This window comes from Hemicordylus capensis, chromosome 6, assembly GCF_027244095.1.
Source record: "Hemicordylus capensis ecotype Gifberg chromosome 6, rHemCap1.1.pri, whole genome shotgun sequence".
NCBI classification, from domain to species: domain Eukaryota; kingdom Metazoa; phylum Chordata; class Lepidosauria; order Squamata; family Cordylidae; genus Hemicordylus; species Hemicordylus capensis.
Genome location: NC_069662.1, coordinates 130,605,091 through 130,632,939, shown reverse-complemented (window position 1 = coordinate 130,632,939; position 27,849 = coordinate 130,605,091). Strand labels below are relative to the sequence as shown.

The 27,849-nt window shown below is 44.3% G+C and overlaps 1 protein-coding gene across 3 annotated transcripts; it reads right to left on the bottom strand.

The window, feature by feature from the left end:
• Positions 1-557: 557 nt before the first annotated feature.
• LOC128331526 (serum paraoxonase/arylesterase 2-like) lies at positions 558-27,849 on the bottom strand. 3 transcript variants are annotated; one of them, XM_053265052.1, is made up of 9 exons: positions 27,571-27,849; positions 17,299-17,369; positions 14,184-14,239; positions 8,998-9,163; positions 7,938-8,064; positions 6,765-6,965; positions 5,492-5,573; positions 4,465-4,593; positions 558-1,590 (listed from the first exon to the last, which is right to left on the bottom strand). In XM_053265052.1, the coding sequence occupies exons 1-9, from the start codon at positions 27,642-27,644 to the stop codon at positions 1,432-1,434; spliced, it is 1,065 nt and encodes a 354-aa protein (XP_053121027.1). In that variant the 5' UTR covers positions 27,645-27,849; the 3' UTR covers positions 558-1,431. The 3 variants fall into 3 exon arrangements, with proteins under 3 accessions (XP_053121027.1, XP_053121029.1, XP_053121028.1); XM_053265054.1 differs by lacking the exon at positions 27,571-27,849 and adding an exon at positions 26,604-26,900; XM_053265053.1 differs by lacking the exon at positions 27,571-27,849 and adding an exon at positions 25,442-25,473.

Genomic DNA, 27,849 nt, shown 5'->3' with positions numbered 1-27,849 from the left:
GGATGGGGGGGCAAACAGCCAGCCCCCAAAGAGCACACAGATGCTCTATGCAGGTCGGCTAGTCTATTAATAAGCCACAACACAGAAAGCTCAGTGCAGTAGCCGCAATCCCTGATTGCCCTGATTTTTCAGTACAATAACTATGGTTATTTGCTGCACAATTTAGTAAAGTACAAATTGCAGGACCAAAACAGATGTAATATGGGAGATCCAAAATCTGATCTCCCAGTGGTTTCAAACTTTAAGGCATGTCTGGGAGCTCCGATTTTGATTGGAGCCATAAAGGTGGAGAAGATCAGTACCTGTATGTTTTCCCTGTGGGGGTTAATAGCAACTTGGGGAAATGATTTATATGGGGGAAACCCTGGAGAAAAGGTTCATTCATTCATTGGTTTGCGTGCCACTTTCCTGATGTCCAAAATGGCTTCCAATAGACAGAAAAAATGTTGTGCTACCTCAGTTGCCCACTTCCATGTGCAGTAAGACATTCCAGGGGTTTGCAGTATTCTTTGGATTCTAGTTTATCTTGGAAGAAGAGGCACTGCAGAGCTAAAGTATCCCTGTAGCATTTGGTTTATTATTACACAGATATAAAAAGCTGAGCATTGGATGATCTGGAGAGATAGCAGGTCAGAAGGCAGGAGCAGTTTGTATCAGTTTCCCATAGAGTGACATTTTCATCCTAAGATGCTGCAACTCCTGCCTGATCACCTCTATTCCAGTCTAAAAGTCTCTGTCCCACACTGATTTGACACATATCTCTAGGAAAGCAGGGAAAGAGGGATCAGACAATCTTACACCTTCCCATGAATCTCTGCCACAAAGCAGGAGAGAGGGGACAGCTTCAGGATTCCCAATGGTAGATGCTTTTGGTGGTGGTAGAAGTTATGAAGGGACCTCCTTCAAGCCATCAGGCAGTGATTTTAACATACAAAACAATGACCACCCAGTTAACCCTCCATTTTGTAACAATAATAGTGCTGCCTTCAAGTGCTGCTGCTGCTTCAAACAAAGCTGGAATCCAACCTTGTAGCAGCTTTAAAGTAAAATCACACACACATTGGGAGATCTAGTTGGAATTTCCTACATCACACCTGTTTTGGATCTGAATTTTCACCTACCAAAGCAGTGGAACCATAGCTACAGAGTTATTGTGGGAGCAAGGGTTGAAGAGGAGGTATGCCTTTATCCTCTGCTTCTCAGCTTTCCAAAGGCATCCAAAATCCAACGTTCGCCCTCCAGCATAACTGTTTTTCCTTTAGAAAATCATGAGAGATATTCCTACGTTAGCTCCTTCTGGGAGCCAGGATCACTCTGGTTAACCTTGACTGCCACAGAGGTCAGAGTTTGCCATTTCAGAACTCATCATCTGGGCTTCCTACCGAAAGCAAATCAATCTTTTCTGTTGTGGCAAAGTTCACGAAGAGCAGGTTACAGGTCACAGTACAGAGCTCTGTGAAACACAGTGCCAATAAGCAGCTTCTTGCCATATAGTGCAGCCACTGAACTTCCTTGAATTATCGATCCATCATCAACATGCACTTGGGTGACTGTAGGCTTCTCAGAAAGAATGTCCTGGATGCGAAGGACCTGAAAGGTGGCAGAAATTACGATACTTATACAAGATCTTTGCCCATAACCATGAGAGCACCTCCAGCCAAGATTTCACATTCCCTTTTTTTAAAACTTCCAAGATTTTTATGCTAGCATTCTTCATGAACGAACTTATGGCAGTTAATAACAAAATGTTTTAATTAATTATAATTAATACCAGTTCAATCAAGCCTGCAAACTGTTCAGAAAGTACGTAAGAAAAATAAGTTGAAAGAACTAAAACAATATTTCCAGATTTAAGGCAAGTTTGTGCTAATGAAAAAAAGATTAACAATCAAGAGATTGAATTTTCACCATATCCTATATGGGATTCCTTAATGTAATTCCTTAAAAAGCCCAAGATCTTAATTTCAAGGAAGAATAACTCCTGGATTCAAGAACCTCTCACTTGTTCTCATTATTATGTATACATGGCTATCCAGTGGTATAGTGAAGTGCTATGTACATAGATAAGCCAACAGCCATAGCCTCATGGCTACATACCCCACTTAGACAAATGCAATAATTTGGGGGGTGGTGTTCTGTTACAGGAAGTCAAGGATAGTACCAGACAGTTCCAGAAAATGTCCTGGTACTTCCCCCCGCCCTCCAGGGTCTCAGCGTAGACACAAAGCAGCCAACAGAGGGAAAGGAAGTGGAGCTTTGAAAATAACCCCATGGAACAGGGTTGTAGCTACTATCACTGGGGCAGTGGCAGCAATCCTGGCAGTAGTATCCAAAAGACTGCTGGAGAAGAGGTGGAGGAAAAGAGAGAGAAGAGAGGGACAAGAGGAAAGGAAATACATAAGCACACACTACAAGGAAGGAAGGGGGGCGGGCAGCACGTGGAAAGAAGAGGGAGGGAGGGAAGGAAAGAGAGATGGAGGGACCTTCAGCATCCAGCCTGAGCACTCCCCTTCACTGCCTGGGGGTCTGCTGGGAACTGCTGCCGCCAGCCCAGTGAGGTCAGGGGTCCCTTCCTCCTCTTCCCCCCACCAAGGCACTGTTCTTACTGTGCCTTATCACTGTTCTGACTTCTGCTACAAGGAGTATCCTCGAACCTTTGAAGCTGACCACCCAGATTGCTCTTCTGAGTGAAAAACCACACGAGATTCAAGCTCTTTAGGATTAGGAAACTATCCTTGATTTCCTGCAACAGAAACCACCCACTCCCAAATTATTGCATCTATCTAAGTGGGGCGAGTAGCCATGAGGCTATGGCTGTCAGCCTATCTATGTACATGGCATTTCACAACAGATGACAGGACAAGACAGGGATCAGATTAGGGGAGGGGTGCGCGGGCAGAAAAGCACCATGATGCCAGAACTAAGCACCAGAAAGCTGACAGAAAGGGTAGGGACTCGAGAAAGAAAACTGCATCCAAAAAGTGCAGCCTTCCAAAAAGGCATTTCTGTTCCATACATAAATGGGCACTAAAGAGGCGATGCACTTTGGCACTGCTCTCTGGCTGCTGCCCAATGCAGTTAGCTTGGCAGCTGTCCCTGCATATTAATACACTGAGGTTTTTCCCACCTCTTCGGTGAAGCTGAGGTTTTGTTGGTGTTGGAAGTAAAGGACTCTGCGCTGTCTCATGTCTCAAGGACAGAGGGGGACAGATTAGTGAGTCAGAGGGCTAGAGGGGTCAAGACATTGGTCATCCCTTCCCTACTGCTCTGACACTATCCCTTTGATATGTAGATTGCTACGCTCAGGGACTTCCTTCCTTCCTGCCGCTTCCTCTTCCTTTTCTTCTCCCTTGCAACACACCCGCTCTCCTCTCTCCCTGCACCATGTGTGCAGAGATGCAGAATCTATCCCTCTGCATCCAGCTAGCTAACTAGATTAGAGATCCTATCTCTCCACTTTCCTATCTAGAATGGAGTTCTCCAATAAAGACTCCTTATATTGATTTGAAACTATGAACTGGCTCCAAGTTTCTTTTACTCTCAGCATACAGGCATGCCTAGGCAGACTCTGCTGTGTTGTGCCTCAGTGCACTCTGCTGTAACAGAAGGGTATCTCTTACCAGAGAATTCCCAACAGCTGGAAAGAAGGCTTGGCAATTGCCTGGTCTCCTTTCTACGATGCAAATTGTAGTGACCTTCACTATTTTTCAAACAGGAGCCATTTTAGCAAAAAACCTTCAGTGTGAGAGAGCTGTTTCCCACCATGCTGCACTTTTCTAAGAGGGAGGGAGCCCTCTCAAGAGCTCTGTGGGGAAAGCACTGGAAGGGCGATGCTTCCAACCACTCCGTGGAGGCCTTCCAAGATGGTGCAGGGGCTCAAGAGAGCTTCATTTTGTTGATGCAGCTCCTGATAACATCATCTCTTAGCACCAGCAACCCTATACTGACCATTAGGGGTAGGGATTGTGAGCAGGGGAATCCCCCTCTCTGATTATGCTTTCTCTGCTCTAAATCAAAAGTCTCACATTTCATTCTCTCACCTGGAGAAAGAGAGACTTCCTTGTCCCTCCCTCCCCCGCTTTCTGTATGTAGCTAGCAGTCAGGCATGTAGGCATATCAATCTCCCTAATGGATTTCCTAAATAATATACTTTACGCAGAACTTGAACTCCATGTCTCCGGGCAATATTAGTTAGCGGTGCTCTCCTTACCTGTGCACTGGGGTAGATAAAGAAATCTACCTTCTAAACTCTTACACATCTCCCTTAAAGGAGCAAAAACACTGCAAAGCACTCCTCGGTGGGAATAGTCAACTCCACATGGTGCCAAGGGGACTGGGCAGAGGACTCTGCTTTGGCTGAAGCTTCACACAGGCCCAACACACAGTGAGTCAGGGAACTGCACTTAGGCTTGATGAGAGCCACCACTGGCTCCCAGGTCTTACGATAAAGAACACGGTACTAACCTCTGAGCCAGGAAGATTTTCTGGATCATACATAAACAGTTTAAAACCATCGATGTGACATCCTAGCCAAAGGTCTCCAGTGTAAGGATCAATTGATATGTTATCAACTAAAGTGTCCAACTGCAGCACCTAGATAGAAAAGAACCCAAGCAATATGGAGATAAAGCTTATAATTGCCATAAAGGTAAAGTGTGCCGTTGAGTCAGTGTCGACTCCTGGCGCCCACAGAGCCCTGTGGTTGTCTTTGGTAGAATACAGGAGGGGTTTACCATTGCCTCCTCCCATGCAGTATGAGATGATGCCTTTCAGCATCTTCCTATATATCTGCTGCCTGATATAGGTGTTTCTCACAGTCTGGGAAACATACCAGCAGGGATTTGAACTGGAAACCTCTATGTTGCTAATCAAGTCGTTTCCCTGCTGTGCCATTAAGTGGCCTATAATCGCCATACATTATGTCAAAAATAAATTTCCCCTCTAGCTGTTTATTTGGCAATATGCATTCACTTATCCCCTATGCTGGAAGGAAGGTGGGAGATATTTGCTGGTTGAACTGGACTAGTTTTATGGAGGAACTACAAAAATGCTGGTTGTTATCTAACCCAAACTGTCCTAAGTTCCCTATCAGAGTAGACCAAGAGCTGGCAACCTTTGGTACCCCAGCTGTTGTTGACTACCACTCCTGTTATCCCCAGTCACAATAAATTGTTCTTGTAATTGTTCTGGTGAACTGGGAACTTGGGTTTTTTGCTAGTTACATTGATTTAGGTAGTGAAATGAGTACAGCTCTTAAGTGATGGTAGGTGCAGCGCCTTGAGCGAATGTTGGTGACACCCCCCTGCCTTTAACACATTGCAAAATCTCCAAGTATCAACAAGATTCACCTTCTCATGTGAACTGATGAGCACATGGAGAATCATTTCATTAGCTATATCAATAGAAATCAGTCTGAGAAACTACCAAATGCCCCTGCTTTGTTTCAGAGCACACTTTGATTGGACTCTGTCCCCAAATAACCAAAACTTACCTTCAAAGGAGTTAAAGTGAAATTGGCATGATTTTCAAATACATGAATATTATGGTCCAACAAATCCACAACATAAACATACCTTGAAATGAAAGAAGAGCAAGTTTAGTTCTCTGATGAACAGCTTCCAGTTTGGGATGTCAACTCACCCCACTCTCTTTGACTACTCGAGACATTTTACTATTCCCTACCAACTGAGCAAAGAGGCCCTTTCAAGGGGTGGTTCTCTTACATTCATTTAGGAGCGAGGGGAAACAACTGTCCCTATTCAATGTCTCTCTAGTAAGCCACTGCTAGTATCTTTTTAGATTGTGAGCCCCTTTGGGACTAGAATTATCTTTTCATTTCTTTTTATCATGCTATATAAACCACTCTGAGAACCTTTTTTAAAAAAAGGAATATGTAAACAATAAAATTTGCACTGTATTTATCTGAATCCATGACTAAGCATAACATGTGTAGATGCAGCACTACAGGGCTGATGCATGCTTATGTGGTATGTCAACCACTGTTTGCAATGGCTTATTTGGAAGAGGCCGAGAGAGGAAACAGGAAGATGTTTGGAGTGACAGCTCAAGCTGGCCATTGGCAATTGATCATGTCAGTGGTTCAAATCTGTTGTTGTCCAGTCACAATGCTTAAGAGAAATATAGATTCAATTATTATCCATGCTCAGTTGCTGTTCTCTCTTTTTAGTACTCTGTGTGGAGAATGCTAGAAGGGATTCTGGACAGATAGGGAGAGGAGAGATTTTGCTTTTGCCTATTTCAATCTTCACCTTGTTTGTTCTCAATGGTCTGACTTTGTACCATAACATTAAGCAATTATGGTCATTTAAAAACCTTTTTAAAAAATTAAAAGGAAAATAAACTTGAGGACCAATCTCTTTGAAATGCCACACACTACCATGTACAACCACCATGAGAAGTTTGAGAACTTTTTGCCCAGTTATTCCACAGGTTTTTAAAAAAAAAATCCTATTGATTCCTATAGGAAATCCAACAAATTAGATATTTATGACTAAAATCTGACAATTTGATAGTCTGCAAGGAGGCACTGAAGAGCATCCTGCCTTCTGATAACTCCTTCATTTCTGAGCTGGTGAGATCTGACCAAATCAAACACTTCCCAGGAGTGAAGACGGGTTTCCACACAATGACAGTGCACCCAGTCCTGGCTCCCAAATATGCTCTAGGAAACATCACATTTAACCACCCAATTTGCATAGTCACACCATTATATGTATAAGCTATACAGTCTACCAGAAACCTACTTCCCATCAGGTGACATGTTGATTCCATTGGCAGAATAAAATCCTTTGGCCACTTCTTTGACTTCTTTTGGGCTGTAGTAAACAACGTTTGTCCAAGTCAAGCCTAGGAACATCTCCAGTAACATCAAGATTAACTCTGTGAAATAATGGTCGTTGGTGGCATAAAAACTGTCAGGACTCAATGCCACAATATCGTTCACACTACAACAGCAACAGCAACAACAAAGAGTCAATACAAAAGATGCACAGTTATCACAGTCATTTGTATATAAACATCTCCATAAAACAGGGGTTCTCAAACTTGGGTCCCCAAATGTTGGAGTACCACTCCTATCATACGCAGTCACCATGGCCAAAGACAATGATGGGAGTTGTAGTCCAACACCATCTGGGGACCCAAATTTGAGGACTCCTGCCATAAAGCATTTCGTGACCTGAAGCCAGAATGCATCAAGATCCAGGGAGATCTAGGGAGCTAGGCTGTATCTAGTTTTCCAGCTATCATGCTCAGACATACTTATGTTCAGGAGGCTGGGTTTGAGCAGTTCTAGTTGGGGCCTGCTGCTTATTTGAATGCCTTGAGTCTGACATGCTACCAGAGGGCCTTTTTCAGAGCAAAACATGATATGTTACCTTCAGCGGTGCTCTCAGGGAGGTTTCTGGGGATTTCTAGGGAGGATAGATTATGCCCATGTGGTATGGGGGAAGTCGAATCCATCCAACATGTTTTGTTGCGCTGTCCATTATATAGAGATTTAAGATGTTCCTTATTAACTCCTCTTCTGACACCCTTCCCAGGTTGCTCAGGAGATTTTTATGTTTCTTATCTTCTTGCGGATAGAACTTTAGATGTCACCTTTAAGGTGGCCAAATTCTGTTCTATTGCAGTATTGTTACGACAGTGAGCTTTTCTTTGATTAATTTTAAAATTTTACTGATTATTTATTCGTGGATATTGATCTATATATTTAAATATTTCTTTTTCCCACTTGTATCTTTCTTTCTTATGAGATGTTTTGTTTATGTTATTTTATGCTGATCTTGGGTCGCAAATAAAGAACCTTGAATGCTACCTACTTGTGTTCAAAAAACAACACATTCTGGAAAAGGCCTTCTAAGTTAAGCTGTGTTTCTCAATATCAAAGAGGAGAGATTCATTCTGATAGGAATTACCTTGCCAGCAGCTCATGTCTGATGGTTTTCAGGTGCACAAGATAATTCTCCTCCTCCACAAACTTAAATAGCTCCACCGTTGTCTTGGAATGGGGATGGTTTACCACAAAGAGGTATACAGCATCGTCTAGTGAAAGTGAACAATCAAGTGAGTCTGACAAAGCCTACAAGGAGGCACATGTGCCCTTCTGAGAGCTTCGATGGCGAATTATGGCAACGCTCAACACATCTGCCACTATCCAGCAGTCTCCTATTGTAACATGGGGGGCAGACTGTTGCACAGATGCAACAGCTATTCTGCACTCTCTCCAATCCCACATGAGAACTGGGCTGGGAAAGCTGATAAACTGCTTGACCTCTCTATGTTCAAAGGCCTTGCAGAAGGAGGCACAGATCAGGAGCAGCATCTGCAGAGCCGGTCTGACTGCAGAAAGAATCCAGCAATAGCAATAGCAATAGCAATAGCAATAGCAATAGCACTTACATTTATATACCGCTTTATAGCCGGAGCTCTCTAAGTGGTTTACAATGACTTAGCATATTGCCCCCAACATTCTGGGTACTCATTTTACCGACCTCGGAAGGATGGAAGGCTGAGTCAACCTTGAGCCCCTGGTCAGGATCGAACTTGTAACCTTCTGGTTACAGGGCAGCAGTTTTACCACTGCGCCACCAGGGGCTCAGCAAGGAGAGCAATCTTTAGGTTGCCAGTAAAACACCACGCAAACTGCAAGGGAGAAAAGCAAGATCCAAATTCTCAGATAGCAGAGAAATTCAAAGTGTGCTTCTAGACTGAAGCCATAGGAGAACCTCTCCTACAGCTGCCGTTGCCAGATCAGAATCTGCAGTTTTGCTCTAAATCTAATTAAACGGGATGCAGTAGCTGGTCCTTCTCCTTTCTGTTACTTCCCTGGTCCTACCATCCATCTTCTCCTCCTGCACTTGGTGTAATGAGGAGGATTCCAGCCACGCTGATTCCAACTAGGGGAATTAAACCCATGGGGTCAGCAACTGACATGTTGCAACTGTATACACCTTACTTATGGGAAAGTCTACTTACCATCACCAATGAATGTGCTGATCCCATGCGGGTTAAAGGCTGCCAAATCAAACCCACGGCTGATTCTTAGTTCTGTTGGTTGAGAGTTTTTTTCATTTAGATCCATCAGCAGTATTTCCCCTCGTTTATCTGGTGCAAAGCTTTTTAACCCAGGATATTTTAAACCCTTTTAAAAACAAAAAAAGATGGTCTTGAGTAGCAAATAAAAGAAACCAACAGTTTGTCACTGGTTGCATCCAGACACCTTCATGCTTCCATTTCTAGTACAGCAAAAGACAGCTCAAACTTAAGGAAGAAATGACATGAGACCACTAGCAATGTGGGAATCTCACTGACACTTTATAGCTCCCTGCAAAGAACAACCGTAGTCTCAAAGATTAGATACATAAGAATGGAATCTTGGGTAACACTAACCCTATTCACACATTAGGTTGTACAAGTATACAGATGTCCGTCCACTCGTACATATTTTATGTGGTTGACTGTACCTGCATTCATTTAAAAAATGAATGTAGGTTCAGGTCCCTCAACTGCATGGTATGGATAGGAAACATCATGCTGTAGTTATGTTCAACATAACATGTGAAAATCTGTAGCTGTGTATAGATCTGTATCTGTGTACACTGTACATTGGTTTTACAAGTGTTGAAAATAACATGTGAATAGGGCTTCTGTGGCCCAGTTCAGACATAACACTAAACCATGGTTGAGCACTACAGGAACTGGCCTCAGCAAACCATGGACTCACATGCTCTTCACTCCTCAGTCATGCACAAGAGGAGATTTAAAGCTTCTGCTTCCACTTTGGAATGAGCCGCCCTTAAGCTATTTATGGCTAAAGCCTGCCCTCAGTTGCTCTATGGGTCGCAGTTGGGCCCATATACTAACTGCGTACCTCTAGAGGTAGTTCAGATGAAGTTTTTGAGATCTCTCTTACAGATTCCTAGATGTGTTCCCAATGTAATATTGAGGGTTGAAACTGGTATGCCTAAGATGGAAACCCGGATGTGGTTTTCCATTTTGAGCTTATGGTTAAGGTTGTCTTTTTTCTCTACAGGCCTTGATCACCTAATTTTTATGGATAAATTTAACTCTAGTTGGAAGCTGTCAATATCTCATCAAATAAGTTTATATGGCTTTAGTCCGGACATTTTATTAGAAATGGGTTTTTCTCGTGCAAGACTGATACTAAAGCAGCAGATCTATGACATGGAAATGCAGACTGATCGATCTCTAGTCTCTAAAGAAGTTTTCATGGGATTACAAATGTATAATACTAAACCTGCGAATTACTTGGACAAGATTACAATTACTAAGTACCGCAGGATGTTCACACTGGCCAGATTTAATGTGCTACCTTCAGCTGAACTAGAAGGTAAATTTAGAGGGATACCAAAAGAGCAGAGACTATGCCCTTGCGGCTCTGGAGAACAGGAGTCTATCTTTCATATTTTACTCCACTGCCTCTTCTATAGGGATTTTCGATCTCGTTATATCTCCTCATTACTGGCTGACTTCCCAGGACATACAGATGTGTTCTGTGTCAACTATCTGCTCTCAGATCAGAAAGAGGAAGTAACAATTAAAGTTGCTAAGTTTTGTGAGGCAGCTAAGAATGCTAGACAACAGATGGTAAACCAGATTATGCAAACTGGAAACTGCCGATTAGGATGAGATAATATTGGATCTCTGTATATATTACTACTATATCATTTATGTATTATTATGTATGCTTTAAATTTTGGTCTATGACTGTAAATAAACATGACATGACACTTTGGAATGAACTGCTACTCCTCATTATATATGAGCTGGAGGAAGTGTTGAGGTTTCTCCCACCCCCTCTACATGCAGGGGGTGGGGGGAAATCAAGCTATCAAACCAGTTAGACCAACGTTGTGTTTGAAACTGAGCTTTTAACCCTTACCTCCAAGGTTTCCTTATTTATTTAGTACAGGAGGCCCTCAATTATCGTGGGAATTACGTTCTCGGCTACCACTGCGATTGCCAAAACCCACGATAACTGAAACTTTGAGGGCCTAGTAAATACTGAGGAACCCAATTGTATCCTTCCCATAGGTGCAAAGTTTCTATTGTTGCAGTTTCGGCATTTGCAGTCCTGCAATAATAGAAATTGGGTATATATCACCAAACCGCAAATACAGAGGCGTAACTAGGGGAAACGGTGCCTGGGACAAGCACTGAAATGGCACCCCCCACCGCCCCCCCAACATACTACATTATACTTAGGTTTTTCCTCACAAGCGCCCGCGGCTGCCAGGTGCCAGCAAAGCAATGGGGGGGGGGCGCAGGCGGCGCGGAAGGAACCGCTCGTGGGGAAGGGGGCACCGACGCGCTCCCTTGACTGCTGCAGCGCTGCTGCACTGAGCAGGAAACATTTGTATTAACAAAAAATTAAAAATTAAAAAAAAAATTTGGTCATGGCGGCGCCCCCCACGTGACCAGAAAAGATGGCGCCCGGGGCATGTGCCCCCCCTGCCCCCCCTATAGTTACGCCTCTGCGCAAATAGCCGAAACCATGAATGGAGAACTCACAAAAGAGGAGGTGCTCCTGAAGTGTTCCCTGTAACAGGAATTCCCAGATGCTGTTGACTACAGCATACATCACCCCCAGCTGCAATGGCCTTTGCGGGGGAAGCCCTGGAGTCCTCAGAGGGAAGGCAGGTTGGAAACAAAGTAACCTAGCACAGTCTTATAGAGAAGGGATTTCAATGATCCCAGTGATAGCAGAGCATGTGTGTGAGACAAACCAAGCCCCATTTCTTGAGGCAGACATTTAAGGTCCAAATGCTTGAAAAGGTTTATTTAGGAAGTTACATACTCAGATAGAAAGCCTGTGTCCCTGAGCTTTATGTCTTCATAGTACAAAAGCAGAACAAGGAAGGGGAGAAAGGGTAAAATGCAACAAGATCCCTAACCCCACACCTCCCTCCTCCTCCACTTGCTTCCAGTATAACTTGAGTTTGTCAACACAGAAGGATTACACAGTAAGCAAGTGGGATTGCACAGAAGTAAATGATTTAGTTCAATGGGCTTCCTCTTCAGTAAACATGCACAAGAAAGGGCTGGATTCAGAAATCTGCTCAGCTGCACTAGTATGAATCTCTGCACTAGTATGAATCCCAAAGTAGCAAATTAAAAGGGGACTGCACAAAAGAACCCCAGCGGGAAAATAATAAAACCCCTCCGATCTCCTCCCTCCATCTCCTCTCCCCTTCTGTGTTGACAAACTCAAGTTATACTGGAAGCAAGTGGAGGAGGAGGAAGGTGTGGGGTTTGGGATCTGTGGGGAGGAAAGGAGAGGGGGCAGAGGAAGTAAGCAATGCAGGGCGGGGGGGGGTAAAGAACTGTCCATACTGCAACATGCGGCAACGCATAAATTCCGTTGCAAGCCTCCCTACCACGGAGAAATGCAGCTACTTTCTTGCAATGCTATTACCACGTTATAGGGCCATAATGGATCATTAAAATTTGAAACAAGGCATCAGAAATATGGACAGCACCCTGCTGACAGCGCAGCGAGCGTGATGTCAAAACACTGGCAATATGGAGGGGCACTTATGGGACACGTGGCAGCGTGTAATCTGGGAAACGCGCTAGAGTTGTATCCCCCAACACAAGGCATCCTAACCCCAAAGGAGAAGAGCCTTCGAGAATGAATCTTAACTGTTTATCATCTTAAAAACCACTGCTTATGCACTGCTGTAAGTTGTAAGTTATAAGTTAGTGTTTTACCCCTGAAACCACCATCTAATTTACAAATTAATACCTGAAACCATCCCTTTTAAGAACTTGTGCAACAACTAGTGGTGTGCACGGACCCTGCCGGTTCGAAGGCGGGGGGGGGTAACCTTAGGGACTGGGGAGGGTGCACTTACCCTCCCCCTGCCGCATTCCCCCCTGCCAGCACTCTCTTTAAACCTCCCTGCCACCCTGTTGCCTCCTTGCATCGGAAGTGACTAGAAGTACCCGGTGTGCATGTGCCCATCGGGCACGTGCACGCACCTCGGGCTCGCTCGCGCACACATTGGACGCACAAGCGAGGAAGTGTGACCTGTGTGTGCACGCCCCCGACATGCACATGCACGCCTGTTATTTCTGGTCACTTCCGGTCCGAGGAGGCAACACAGGGAGGTACGCGGCCGCCCTGCCAGACCATTTTTAAAGAGAGCGCCAGCAGGGGAAATGTGACCGGGGGGTGGGGTGGGGGTAAGTGCACCCTCCCCAGTCCTTAAAGTTATCTCCTCCCTGCCTTCAAAGCAGCTGAACCACCAGTCTTTCAAACCTGTTCGGAGGCCCATAAAAGGGCCCCCAAACAGGTTCATGCACATTTCTAGGAACAACAACTGAACAAACTTAACTTAAATAAAACCAGTTATTTCAGTGTTTAAAAGGTGCAAGGATGTTTTATTTCCTCTCTCACATCACCAGACGTGACACACCATGCTACAAAGCAAGAAATCAGAGGGAGAAGTATTGTTTTGGTCTCGGATCTTCCCAAAACAGGTCTGAGTGATGGCAGCAGAGATACCTGGAGGTAAGGTGCCCTTCACACTGGTTCATATTAGCCACAGAAAATAAGGAACCACCATAAAACCACTGTGCTATTCACCGAGAGCCACCGGTGGAATTGAGCCTTCCTAACTGACCAAAATTCACAAGCAGCCCACATGAAGCTTCATGGGAACCTGGAGGAAATAACTCTCACAACAACAAAACTGAACTGTTGATAAAATCATTCTTGCACACTTCAAACATCAGTCTGCCATGAATCCATATGGTTGTATTTATTCCATTCAGGTCACAGGTAGGGCCAGGATTACTTTGTGGACATAGATCCAGCCTGCAATTTTCAACTAGCCAGCGTGGTGTAGTGGTTAGAGTGCCGGACTAGGTCCGGGGAGACCCAAGTTCAAATCCCCATCCAGCCATGATACTAGCTGGGTGACTCTGGGCCAGTCACTTCTCTCTCAGCCTAACCTACTTCACAGGGTTGTTGTGAGAAGAAACTTAAGTATGTAGTACACCGCTCTGGGCTCCTTGGAGGAAGAGCGGGATATAAAATGTATAAATAAATAAACAAACAAACTATACCTTAAGTGAACAATGAACCTCAACACAACCTACCACCTGTGGGGAAGGAGGAAGAGAGTAGCAATACGTACAGAGCTAATGAAAGCCAGGCCATTAGGAAGAATGTCAATATCTTCTGAGCCATACTCTGCAAAGAGAAGGGAAACAATCTTGATCAGAAACATCCATGTGAGAGAGAGTATAATACAATTGCATAGAAGGACTTAAAAAAAAAAAAAAACCTTGCAGAAGTGACACTTAAAGTACAGATTTAGGAACAGGAAACCAAAGCAACTATCCAAGGTGCTGGGCTGGCAATGGGGGTGCCAAACATCTATATATATATTTCTCCTAGGTGTACTTGTCGCTAATTCCATGTGTGGCAGCTCTCGCGAGAGTTCACAAGCAAAACCCAGGTGTGGGTCACAAGGCAGCAACTGAAGATCATTGGCTTTGGTTATTAGCAGCCCTTTGCATGTTTATTCAGAAGCAAGCCACCTTGCTTACTGCCAGGCAAGCATGCATACGACTGCAGTTTGGCTACAGAGAATGTTGTCTTGTTCCGTACTAGCAGCAAAGTAGAATAATCTTTGTCCAACTAATCACTCTCTCATCAGCCATGATAGCTATGGTTACTGTGATGCTTGGCCATTAATCTACTCCCTATTGGTGCTGACAGATGAGGCTACTGTAGAAGTGGTTGTAAATACTGGGATACAGAGGAGAGAAAACTGAAGGGATAGGTGGATGGCTCATGTTTTAGAGAACCTTCGTGGGAGGTCAATACCTGGCTTTTTCAATAAGTTCAATTGTGTGGGAACTGATATAGTATATTAAAACCTTGCCCCACATTTTGTGCAAGACCTACCTGAAAGTGTTCACAATTTTAAAAACACACACACAAAATCCTACACCTCAGTAAAAACTTTGCTTTCGAATTTGTTTTCTTTATTTGTGACTAAAAATGGCAAGAGACTTGATTGCTATGGAGATCTCTGTCCCATCCAAAGCAAATGCAAGAAGAGGAGAAAATGAGAGGCTGGTTAATCTTTGGCTTGAGGGCAGTGGTCCCTCTAATTTTTTTCCATCTCAGTGCAGAATGAGTTTTGTTCTGGGTGGCCGTACCAAGGCAGTGTGTGCGCGCACCTGCATTCAGAATGGGGCCTTCCTGATTCAACCTGAGCGGGATCGAAAATGAACTGAGTGGACATCCAAAAAACGTGTGAGCGCGCAGACGTGCACATGCCTTAAAGGGAACAGTGCTTGAGGAGAGGGAGTTGGTTAAGGCTCTCCTGAAGCCCTGGCTTCACTCTCTCCGTTTTGTATTGCTACTCAGAGCACACAGCCTCAGACCCATTCTCCAACGCTCTGCCATTCACAAATTCCATTCTCTCTTTTGCTTGTGCTCCAGGACACTTTCCAGATTCACCCTTACCACAGTGCCACTACAGCTCTGCAACGTGTGCTTTCGTACTTTCTGTGTTGTGACACTGCAGCCCCAGTGCTGACAGCAAGGTGCCATTCACATTTCTGATGCCTTACTTAGGATTTTATCTTTGTGACTTAGTGCGACAACGTTGCATATCCACTGCAGAAAAATAGCTGTTTGAGAGTCTGGGGTTCATTTTCAATACGATCCTGCCAAGCCAAAGCATTTTACTGCTGTTCTAGGGTGTAATCTGGAAAGCGCCCAGGAAGAAAACAAGACAGCCTGCCCACAACATCAAATTCCAAAATAAACAGCCTCAGAATTGTGGCATGCAAGGCAGCATTCCATTTTTGCCCAAATCAGTATGAAAGAAATTCATGCTGCACTAAGAATGCTTAAATGCAGTTCTGTATTGGCTACTGGCAGGCATAATTCATCACAGAAAAAGTCTGAACCTGAAAATATCCTTTTGCCAGTGTCCCTCCCGTAGTGATGGACTACTTGAGGCAGCTCCATAATTGAAGTGGTTGCAATCAGACAAGGCTCGAACCGCTTTTTCTGCCATGAAACTCATCAGGTGACTTTAAGCCAGTCACTCACTCCCAGCCTAGCCTACCTCACAAGGCCATTATGAGGAATAAGTAGGGGAGGAAAGCAATGAACACCATTCTGAACTCCTAGGAGGCAAAGCAGGACCGAAATGTATTAAAGTAATCTGCAAACATAACTGTAGTGTGTGCATGGGCATTTCCCTTAGGAAAGTGCAAAGACATACACGTGGCCCTCGTTATCCGCGGGGGTTCCACTCTCAGCTACAACCACCGATAACAAAACCACGGATAACAAGACCTTGAGGGAATGGGAATTGGGGTTTAGGTTCCCGAAGGTTAAAAAAAATGTTAAAAATGCAGGGAGGTGGCAGAAATAAGGGCAATAAAGTATCCTACCGTGCCCTGCAGGTCTCCAGCTATCCAGCAATGCCTCTCCAAACCTGCAATTCCAGCAATTTTCCACAAAAAATCACAGGGAGGGATTTTTCCCCCCAACGAAAGAGCCACAAAATGGCTCCATTCAATAAAAAGGTGGTTAGAAATGACCTCGGAAGTCATTTCCAGCCACCTAGGAACTAAAGATAGGCAAATCTGCACTATAGTTAGAACCACGTCTAACAAGGTTGCATCTCCACTGCCTCACCGTGAATGCGCAAAACTGTGGGTGCTGTGAGTGTGGATAATGAGGGCCACTTGTACACTCACTGAGACATGCCTAGAAACCTAAATGAAGCCAGGGCCCCTGGGCACATGCACCCAAGTGTAACTGTGGAAATGCCAACTTACCCACAGAAATCATGATTCCCCTTCCATCAACCTCTAGCACTGAAAAATCTACCCTTGCCTAAAATATATTACTAGGAGACCTGAGAGTGTGTCTATACCAAGGGCCAGACCTTCTTGTCGATCAGAAAGCAAGAATTTAAGTTGGGATTCTGACAGCTGTTATGAAAGGGCAAACATTTAGTACCAATTCACCTGATTTTCATGTGTGCAGTGAAGTTTTATAAAGCCCAATTCGTTATACATAACTGGCCTATAAACTCATTATCTGCTTTTTTTCCTGCACTCTTCTACAAAAAACGCTATTTTTATTAAAGCACCTGTATAAATTAAGGCGGTAAACAAAAAGAAAAAGGAGAATTGCATTAACAAGGTTTCTAAAATAAGATATGCAGCAGTGAAATTATGGGACCCCAATCTCAACAAAGTATGCAATAGACCTACCAATTCCTTTAACAAGATGGCAACTGGGAAGCCGCTTCAGTTTCAGTTCCCGTGAAGCACACATTCTATATCTGCAAAGAGAAGGTAGAATAAATATATATTTTCTTAAAACTGAAATGAGACAGATAATATACCACTTAGAAAAGTGTCAAATAGAAAACATTCAATATAAGCAACATGTTAAATTATGAAATGCCAATCAATTTATTTATTTCGGTCATAGACCAGTACAATAAAATAAAAACAAATGAAAAACAGCAATAAAAATTCATTACACGATGTGAGTCTGCATTTGACATATTATATAGCAAAATTTAGCCACCGTATATACAACATCAAAGTTTGGATTGGTAAGCAAATAATTTAAATAAAATTCATCTTGATGGCCAGGGAAATTATTCAAAAGCGGGGCTATTAATTTACATCTTACTTCTTTATAATAATCGCAATACAACAGGGCATGAGCAGTTGTTTCAATATGGCCAGATCCACATGGACACACTCTAGATACACTTGACGTACCTGCGAATCTTCCAAATAGGACCGCTGTAGGTAGAGCATTTAGTCAGACGAGGGTAAGAGCTCGCCTGAACTTTGGTATCAAGTCACTACTTAAATATGGAGCTGGCTTTAGCTCAATATTCTGACTTCCAAGATATATACCGCTTGGTAAGTTTGCCTGTCCCATTTGCAATTCTATATCCTGTACACGCTGTATAATCAAGCACTTAGCTCGATCAAATCCTAATCTGGTTACCTCCATTAGGGAGAATCCATATGCTGATAATTTTTCCATGATTCCTAATTCCCAATTAGATTTAAAAGAATCCTCCAGGATAAGGTATACCAACCCAACCTTTGTAAATACAAGCTTTAGCCAGAAAAGTATAATAGCTTTCCAATGACATGATTCGATTGTGGTCAGTCCCACCTCTCTTCTAATGACAGAATTTGAGACATACCTTGGAAGTTGCAGTATACTTCTTATAAATTTAGTTTGCAAAGATTCGAATGCCTTACATCTCAAATACCAAGCCATCAAGTAGGTCTATCTATCACACCTATCTATCTATAGATAGTCTATCTATCACATATCTAAATACTTCCATAAAAACCAAGTATAAGGAAAAATCAACAGGTGCATCACAAACTGCAGGTTTACTAGGAAGTAAGTCCACTGAGTTCAATGGAACTTACTCCCATTCCAGATACGTATGTATGGGACTGCAGCCTTCATCATGGAAATGTTGGATGGCCATATACTTTTATTTAGGTGTTTTTCTGAACCACCTTCCCAACAAGAATTCCCCAGGGTGGGGGAAGAGAGACAGCCTGAGTGGGGTACTGACTGGTGTGCTTCCCTCTGTCCTACCTCCTCCAGGTGTATACCATCACTACGACTGCTGCTGCTGCTGCTATAAGAAGCAGGCTGGGCCAGGGGTGCGAGCCTCTTGGCGAGAGTGCAAGGGCTCTCATCCTTGTGGCTCTCAGCCTTGGGGTGAGCAACCTGGGGCTAGGGATGTGCACGGAACCATGGCGGGATGGTTTGAAGGTGGCAGGGGTCTCCCTTTTAAGAGCAGGGGGAGGGGGCACTTACCCCTCCTGCTGCTTTTCCCCTGCTGGCGTCAGTTTTTTTAAACGCCTATCGGGGCGGCAACGTACCTCCCTGCTGCCCCGTTGCCCTCGTCTTCAGGATATGACCAGAAGTCGTCGACGTACCTGAGCGTGCCGGCACAGGCATGTGCAGGCGCGTCGGTGACTTCCGGTCATATCCGGAAGACAAGGGCAATGGGGCGGCAGGGAGGTATGCTGCCGCCCCAATGGGCTTTTAAAAAAACTGACGCCGGTGAGGGAAAAGCGGCGGGAGGGGTAAGTGCACCCTCCCCCTGCTCTTAAAAGTGAGACCCCTGCTGCCTTCGAAACAGTTCCGTGCACATCCTTACCTGAGGCCTCAGATCCGCCCCACCTCGCAGGGAAGCTGGTTGACCAAGACGGTGATGTGAAAGCAGCTGGCCTTGTTAGCTCCAATCAGTGGGAATTCTCCCCCCGCCTTTTTTATTTGTTTATTTTTATTTTGGCCTATGTCTGGACTTTTAAAAACCTTTTTAATGCTGTTTTATATATGGACTCTCCTAGAAGAGGATTTAATTAGTTTTAGCGCCCCCCCCCACTTTTGAAACTCTGCTCCTCTGCTTGCGGTTTGCCTTTGGGAGCAGTTATGCACTCAACCAGCCGGAGCACTGTAGACCAGGTGGCTGGCTGGTCAATTGCTTAGTTCCCCCCCTCTCTTTGGATTTTTTTTTTTTTAAATAAAGGACAACCGATTATTTTCTGTTGTAAACTTTTGAGCTAACCTAAACAATGGACAATAATAAGAGCAGTGTATCAGCCCAGAAGTGCAAGGACGGGTAACTTCAAAGCAGACATGTCTGGATACATTTACGGCCACGAAGGACATCAAGACACCAAAGGAGACTGTGAAGCAGCAACAGTTATCAAAGAAAGACAGTTGCAGGGGGATAATACCTTGGTAAATGATAAAGAGCTTTTAACAAACCTATCTCTTGCATCAGCTGGAGGGCTGGATCCAGAAGAGTGCCCCAGATTAGCAATAGATTTTATTAGAGAACAATGTTTACTAACAGCTTGGACTGTCCTTTCAATATTTGAAAAATTAAACTCAATTAGCCAGAAGGTTGATTGTATTATGACTTCAGTTGACGCCCTTATGCAAAAGCACTCATTTAGTACAGCTAGCTTTACCACAAAGACTTCTGTGAACAGAAATGTGGTGGGCACAGGGAGTGACTCTGGCAAGATGTCTGATACCAGAATTCTTCAACTAAACATTTTGCACTTCAGATAATTATTAATAAATACAATATGGGAAGGTGTTCTACCCGGAAGGCTATTAAATTCTCTTTAGGTCAACTACTTTGTTGTCACCTTCAAAGTTTTGATATCTTAGAAACTGAATGGTTGCTCTCCTCCCCGAAGTGCAAAAGAATTCTGTTAACTTTCAGTCAATCTACTGTTGCTTTGATGTTTTTCAAAATGAGAGCTTCTCTGGAGGGCTATCAAATCTTTCCTGTCCGTGCTTTTCAAAACACCTCCATTTCCGCATTACTACCGGCAAGGGTTAATACTGCAAGATCTTCAACAGCCAGTCTGAATTAGCACAACATTGATAAGCCCACTGCAGAAAATGTGCTCCCACAGCCAGCTGCTGAGATAGTTTCACATAAACAAGGCCTTACAGCTGAAACTCTGGACAGTCTTCGAGAGGATAGCTTAACCTTCTCAAATGATTCGGCAAAGGAGATGCAGCAAGCAATAAATGAAATCAATAAGAATCTGCTTAATCTCAAACGGGCTCTGTCCTCGGTTCAAACAATTGTGAGTCCTCTTGCAAAAGCTGGTCAATGGCATGCTGAGTATAAGCTGTTTGATAACGCCAGAATTTCAACTCCTGGTGAAATGGAGGTTGTAGGGAAATATGATCAATTTGCTTTAACCAATGTCTCCCTAGACAAGGACTTAATAGAGTTTTTAAACTCTTAATTTATACAGATGGACCCCCTCACTGAATGCTCTGTTATCCTAGAAGATATGTCTCCTAAGGAACAGTTAAATGTGGGGGAGGGCTCTCTGGAACCTGCCGAGTTTGTGGAGAGGAGATCTATGCATGAAACAGAATCTCTGATGAAGTTACAATTGGTGAATGCGAAGCAATTGAGCCAGGAGATAAAAGATGTGGATGGGACTGATGCAGAAGTTCACAGCCCTACAGCTCTGCAAATAAAGCATCCCGAGACCCAGGATGGGAAGTCTATAGTAAGATTCTTGGCTTCTGATTCAATAGATATTTCTGAGACACTGCTTGCAAATCAAAACCATCCAACAGGAATAGCTCCAGAGAGCACTCAGAGGCACTCCAATTCAGATTCTATGGAACCAGAGGAAAATCAGCAATTCCCCTCTGAGCCTATTTAATCATTGGAAAAGCTGGGGGACCTTCTGGGACCCCTTCCATCTTTGCCTAAACTTATAGAATCTTTGAAAAAGGATCAACCCAGTCCCAAGATGTCCCCTCCACCAGACCTAGAAATAACAGAGCAATCTCCCCTGGATGTCTGCCCAATGGAGTTTGATAAGGCCCTGAGCTCTACAAATCCAGTTCACCCATTAAATCCACCTGAAGAGCAGGCCTCTGCCCAGCCACTGCTGATCTACTCAAGTGACAATTATCAGATCAACGCAGACTCTCCCTCTGCACGTGGAATGTAGCTGGTTGGGCTTGCAAATCTAGAGAGCTCTCTTTTACAGAATACCTGTCTAAATTCTTTTCCTGCAGGAGACTTGAGCCATGGATAAGATTGAGGTGGATGGTTTCTATGTACAATATGTCAATACCCTGAGAAAAGGCTCAGGTTAGACCCAAAGGAGGATTGGCCTTATTAATAACAACAGGACTTCATGTGAAGATTACCACCATGCCTTTTCATGCCCAGTGGGTGACTGCAGTTTTACTGCAATTTAATCACATTCAATTGGTTCTGATTAATATATACTTAACCCCTCTATCTAAGCATTCCCAGGTACGGCAGCAATGGCAAAGCCTAGGTAAATATCTAGAGGAATGCAATGAAGCCAACCCCCAGCTTAGATTCTAGTGGGAGGTGACTTCAATGCAAGGATGGGGCAGGATGACACAGCTTTATATACTTACTACCATGCTGTCCCACCAGAAGATATGGGAGATTCCCTTCTTCCCCCCCAGGTTGGCCAAGAATCGGAAATACAATTTTGCAGGCCTGTGTTTGGCCCAGTTGGTCAATCGATTTGATTTGTGTATTCTAAATAGAACAGTGAGTGGAGACCACCCAGCGGAATTTACTTACTGGTCTGGGAACAGGATGTCAACCGTGGATTACTGGCTTGCATCCCGTAACCTGGTTAGTAGTGTTGTTCAAATGGATGTTGACTCTCGCCCTGATAGCGACCATCTCCCTTTGATTCTAAGGACGAACTTGCCAGCTGGGACATCCCATTTTAAGGATAAATTCAATTCCACTTTGGAAGTGGTGGCTGGGGAAGTACGGATTAAATGGGATGAGAGATGGGCTCAAGTTATGGACATTTTGTTGAATTCAAATGCCATGATGGGACTTCATGATGAGTTAATGAGGGGAGAGATTGGGCTTGTATGTGATCATTATGGGACACTCATCCATATGATCCAAGATCATCTTGTAGGTGAAAGAACTAATTATAACTGTCGGCCAACGGGCAGGGCTAGAGGTTGGTATGACCAAGAGTGTGTAACTGTCAAGAAGGAACTAGTGGCAAACTATAAATTGTACCGACAAGACCCTCAACGTGCAATTCCTTTAACTCTACTAGTCCTGAAAAGACAATATAAATCCTTGATCAAAGCTAAGAAAAGAGAGGCTCGAAGGTTGGCCTTGCAGCGGCTGATTGCTTCAGTTGGAGAGAAGAACTCCCGTCTCTTCTGGCATATTACAGCTGGCTGCTTGGAGCATTATTCCTCCCATTTGACTAGTCAGGTACCTATGGAGACATGGGAATTACATTTAAAAGCTCTCTATTTGGCCCAGGAGGAGAAACTAGACCCAGTAGATTTTAAAAATGGCCTGCTCCCTGAATGGCCACCTGTTACAGTTGCTGAAGTTAAGAAGCTTATGGATTCCTTAAAAGTTGGCAAGGCCTCAGGCTATGACTGTATCTCTTTTGAAATGATTGAGTTTAATGCTAATTGGTGGGCCCCTGTACTGGCAGCTCTCTTCACATGCATAGATCGAACTGGGCTCATACCTGAAGACTGGGCCATAGGCATAATAGTACCCATATTTTAAAGGGGGCATAGATGTGATCCTGCCAACTACCACTCAATTAACCCACTGAGTATTGTGAGTAAGCTTTACACGAGGCATTTAGATTGGAAGTTGCAAGACTGGATGGAGACTGAAAGTCTTTCAGGCTGGTTTTAAAACAGGGCGGTGAACCATGGACCATGCCCTGGTATTACGCCATCTGACTGAGAAATATAGCAACAAACCTAAGTCCTCCTTTTATGTGGCCTCTGTAGATTTCAAAGCAGCCTTTGATTCAATCTGGAGGATAAGCCTCTGGGGAAAACTAGGAGACACTGATATTGATAGGAGCTTACTCTTTCTTATTCAGAAGCTCTATGATAACACCAGTGTGAGAGTGAGATGTAACCCTCAAGGCTCACTTTCACATTTAATAACCACTAGTAAAAGAGTTAAACAAGGGTGCATTTTGGCACCCTCCCTATTCAATCTTTACATAAGTACCCTAGCTAATAATTTCTCCGATCCAGCGCTACTATTGTGGGCGCAGCTATCCCAATCCTGCTGTATGCAGATGACGCTGCTATCATTTCACTAACTCCTGTGGGCCTTAGGAGAGCGCTTAGGCTCTTGGCCACTTATTGCAAGGATAACCGCTTGGTAATTAACTTCCAGGAATCCAAAGTAATGGTCTTTGCCAAGAGGCCTAAAAGATTTAACTTGCGTATAGAAGGTCATCGTATAGAGCAGGTCAATAGTTTTAAATATCTGGGTGTGATTTTTCATGCCACTGGGTCATGGAAGGCCCATGTGGACTACGTTGCCCAACAGACACAAAGAAGTGCTTCAGCAACGTTAAGATTCTTTCGCTCCAAAGGTGGAGAGGTTATCCCTGCAGCTATTTTTATATTTAGCAGCAAATATGCAGTTATTTGCTGCTAAATCATTGGCCCAACTTTTGTATGGTGCACAACTGAGCCTCTACCCTAACTACATAATCCAATCCAAGTTTATTAAAGCAGTATTCAGGGCCCCTTGATGTATCTCCAATGCAGCATTGAGGTTGGAAACGGGCTTCCATAGGGTGGAAACAAAAGCATGAATTTTAATCCTCAGTTATTGGCTTAGGATAAATTTCTCCCCCTGGGATTGATCCCTCTTATGTTGGCCGATAGGCTTCAATCCACCTGGGCATGAGGACTGATGGGTAAATTGTCATCACTTGGCCTCTCAACTGAACATCTGTCATTATTAGATTATAGTCAAGCCAAGGAGATCCTCAAACAGAGGGTCTTGGACACTGAACATCAGAACGATTTAAGCTCCATTCCGGAGACCATAAGAGGGTGCCTTGGTGATTTTAACCGGGAGCCTGCTATCTATCTATCTATTGTCCCTCTCTTTACTGAGCCATCACAGGCTTTTCCTCAGAACAAGATATGATGCCTTACCATCAGCGGTTTTATCTGGAAGGTTTCTGAAATCCCCTCTGGCCAGTCGGTTATGCCCCTGCAGCTCAGATGAGGTCAAATCTGTTCACCATGTGCTGCTGTTTTGTCCTTTTAATAACAATAGCTGGTGCAGTCTTATTTCTCCCTTGCTATCACACTTCCCCAGCCAGACTACTGAATTTTATGCCATACTCCTCCTTGCAGATAAGAAACCTTCCTACAAGGTTGCCAAATTCTGTGCAGCTGCTGTTAAGATCCGTCAACAGCTAATCTCCAGCCCTGCTTTTTAGATGATGTTACATGAGGCTTCTATGTTGGTGTATTCTCTATGATTTACTTCTTATCTGAATGTAGTATCTGTGTGTGTGTGTGTGTGTGTGTGTGTGTGTGAGTGTGTGTGTGTATATATATATATATATAAACTGAACATTGATTGTAATAAAGCTATTCATTCATTCATTCATTCCCCAGGGCAGTTTAAATAAAACAATATCAGTGAAACACACGTCAATACGTAAAACATTTAAAATTAAAACTGGTAGATAAAAACTGCCAATTAAAAAGCAGGGAAAAGAAAAAAGTCTTCACCAAAAATATACCAGCTCGGGTGTCAGGTAAGCAACTTGTGGGAGGGTGTTCCACAGAGAGCACACCACAACAGATAAGGCCCTCTCTCTGTAACTGACCGCCCTCCCCTGGCTTCCTAAAAACAAAAAATGCATGGGAGGAAAACAGACTCAGAAGTTTGCTCTCAGCTTCCTTAATGGTGCATCTTATGCTGGTAAATTGCCATTCTCCATTCAAGAATCTCATATTTTGACAGTCATTTCTGGAACTTCTGTCATGTTGCTCCCTCACCTGAACAGCCTCCCCATATTTATTGCTGTGAGACTTCCGTCTTCCCCTCCTCCTCACAAGTGCCTTCTTGCTTTCCACCTCCTTCGTAAAATGTTTCCCCAAACACCCTAACTAAACCACCACACCTCCCCTGCAGCTCCACTGCCAATATTTATATTTATTTATTTGATTTGATCTCTATACTACCCTTCCAAAAATAGCTCAGGGTTCTCCCTTACACCATTCTCCCTTTTTTATTTACCAATATGCAAGCTTTCCTTTCCACTCCTTAGACATCTAAGCTGGGTTTGACCATGTAGTTGGACCAAGCAACTAGGCAACACTTTCAGAGATCCCTACCCCAAGATGTGCACAAGTTTGGGCTCTCATTCTGCACATTCATGATAAGCACTCACAGTTTGTTCAGCAGCAATATCCATCTCTCCTTTATTGCTGCATCAGCAAGATTACAACACAGCAGACTTACAATGCAGAGTATTATTTGCAAAGGGCAAATAGTAATTTAAAAAGAGCAAATAGTCTGAGCAAATCATTAAACTACTCTAGAGATACATGTCCAGAACATTTTAGGCTGAGATTCTAAACACACTGCTTAGATTTACTGCTATGCAAACATTCTCATCACTAGAGAGAGCGAGAGAGCACGCTTTGCTTAAAATTGCCATAAGATAGCCTATGCAGCAGTGTTCCCTCTAACAGTGATTCCCAGATGTTGTTGACTACAACTCCCATAATCCCCAAGCAAAAGCTATCGCAGCTGGCGATGCTGGGAGTTGTAGTCAACAACAATAACTGGGAGTACCTGTTAGAGGAAACACTGCTATGCAGTCCCTCTGAAATTGGCAATAAACTAACCTGGTATCAAGTCTCCACTATATTCCTTGCTACTTGAATTATCCAGCTTCTAACTGTAACAGCATATCTACAGTAGGGAGATGTGCACAGAACTGGGCAGGGGTGGCTCAAGGGGGTGGGGGTGCCACTTTAAGGGTGGGGAGGGTGCACTTACCCCTCCCCCCACTTCCCCCCCACTGGCGCTCATTTTCCATAAAAGCCTTTGAGACGGTAGTGTACCTCCCTACCAAACTTTTAGCCCTTTTATTGAGCCTGCTGTGCAGGACCTGAAAATGGAATTACAAATGCCTTTCGCAGTCAAGCTCACCATGAACTCTATGCTCCTCTACAGAGTTAGGACGTCTAAGGCTGCAGTCCTAAATATCTTCACCAGGAAGCTTTACAGACCCTCAAAAGGTTCTCCAGCAGACTCATCCCACTTTCACGGACTACGGTCCACTTCATCAGATGCATGCATGATGATCCACAACACCCTGCACTGAACCTGTTAGTCTCTAAAGGGTGCCCCAAGAGACTCTTTGTTGTTTTGTACAGAATTGTACGGCAATCCCGGGAGCTGTTCCATCAAGTTCAACAGGCCTTATTTTATTCCAGGTCAAGACACTTAAAAGTGCAGAGCTTCTAATCTGCAATAGGAGAGCATGCATACTTCAGACTACTTAAAACAGGTTAAGTTACCTCCGCTAGAGTAGGATTAGCTTTGAAGTGGCAGGTTCCCACCCAACCACACATTTCCAACCGCACACACCTAGGTCTGTCTCCTCAGAACAGAAGCAAGTCCCGCTGTGTTAAATGGGGCTTCCTCGCAGGAAGAAGCGCACAAGATTGCGGTCCAAAACTGTTTGAGCATAATGGAGATTGTGGTTTACACCAACCGAGCAACATAGGAGGACTAAGGCAACAACAGTGCCTAAGGGAGCAGGGAGCAGGCAGAGCCTTCCCAGGGTTTAAGCACGCCTAAAGCCACTCACCATGGGCTTCGACGGGCTTACTCGTGGACATGGGATGGGACTCACTCATGGGCATGCATCCATAGGAACTTTTACGTGGGAAGGGGATGCAAAGTCGGGTTCATGGCCGGATCAATGCGGAGCAGCTGCTGCTCCACACTAATCAGGCCATGAATCCGAGGCCGGAGTCCAACTGCCCCCTTCCCGCCCCCGGCAGGGCGGGATCACGGCGAAGGCTCTATTGAAGCCCGTCGTGGGATTCACTTCGGAACAAACACGCTTGATGCCAAGGTGGCTGACAGCTGTATGGCCGAGGCCCCTTACCGAAATCCCACGAACCGCTCCCCAATTAAAGCGGCAAGAATCCCGACGAAGGCGAGAGCCAGCAGCTTGCCCATGACGGCCACTCTTCGCCTTCTTCTTCGGCGTCCCGGACTGAGGAAGGCTGCAGAGGCGACTGCCGACCCGCGCGCTCCGCGGGAAGCTTCGTCTGCCTGAAAGGCCTACGCGGGACGCTGGAATCCGGCGGCACCTCCCACCTGCGGGAGGAGCCCGCCTTGTCTGGCTGGGGCTCCACCTTTGTGCCCCGTTGCCCTTCGTGGC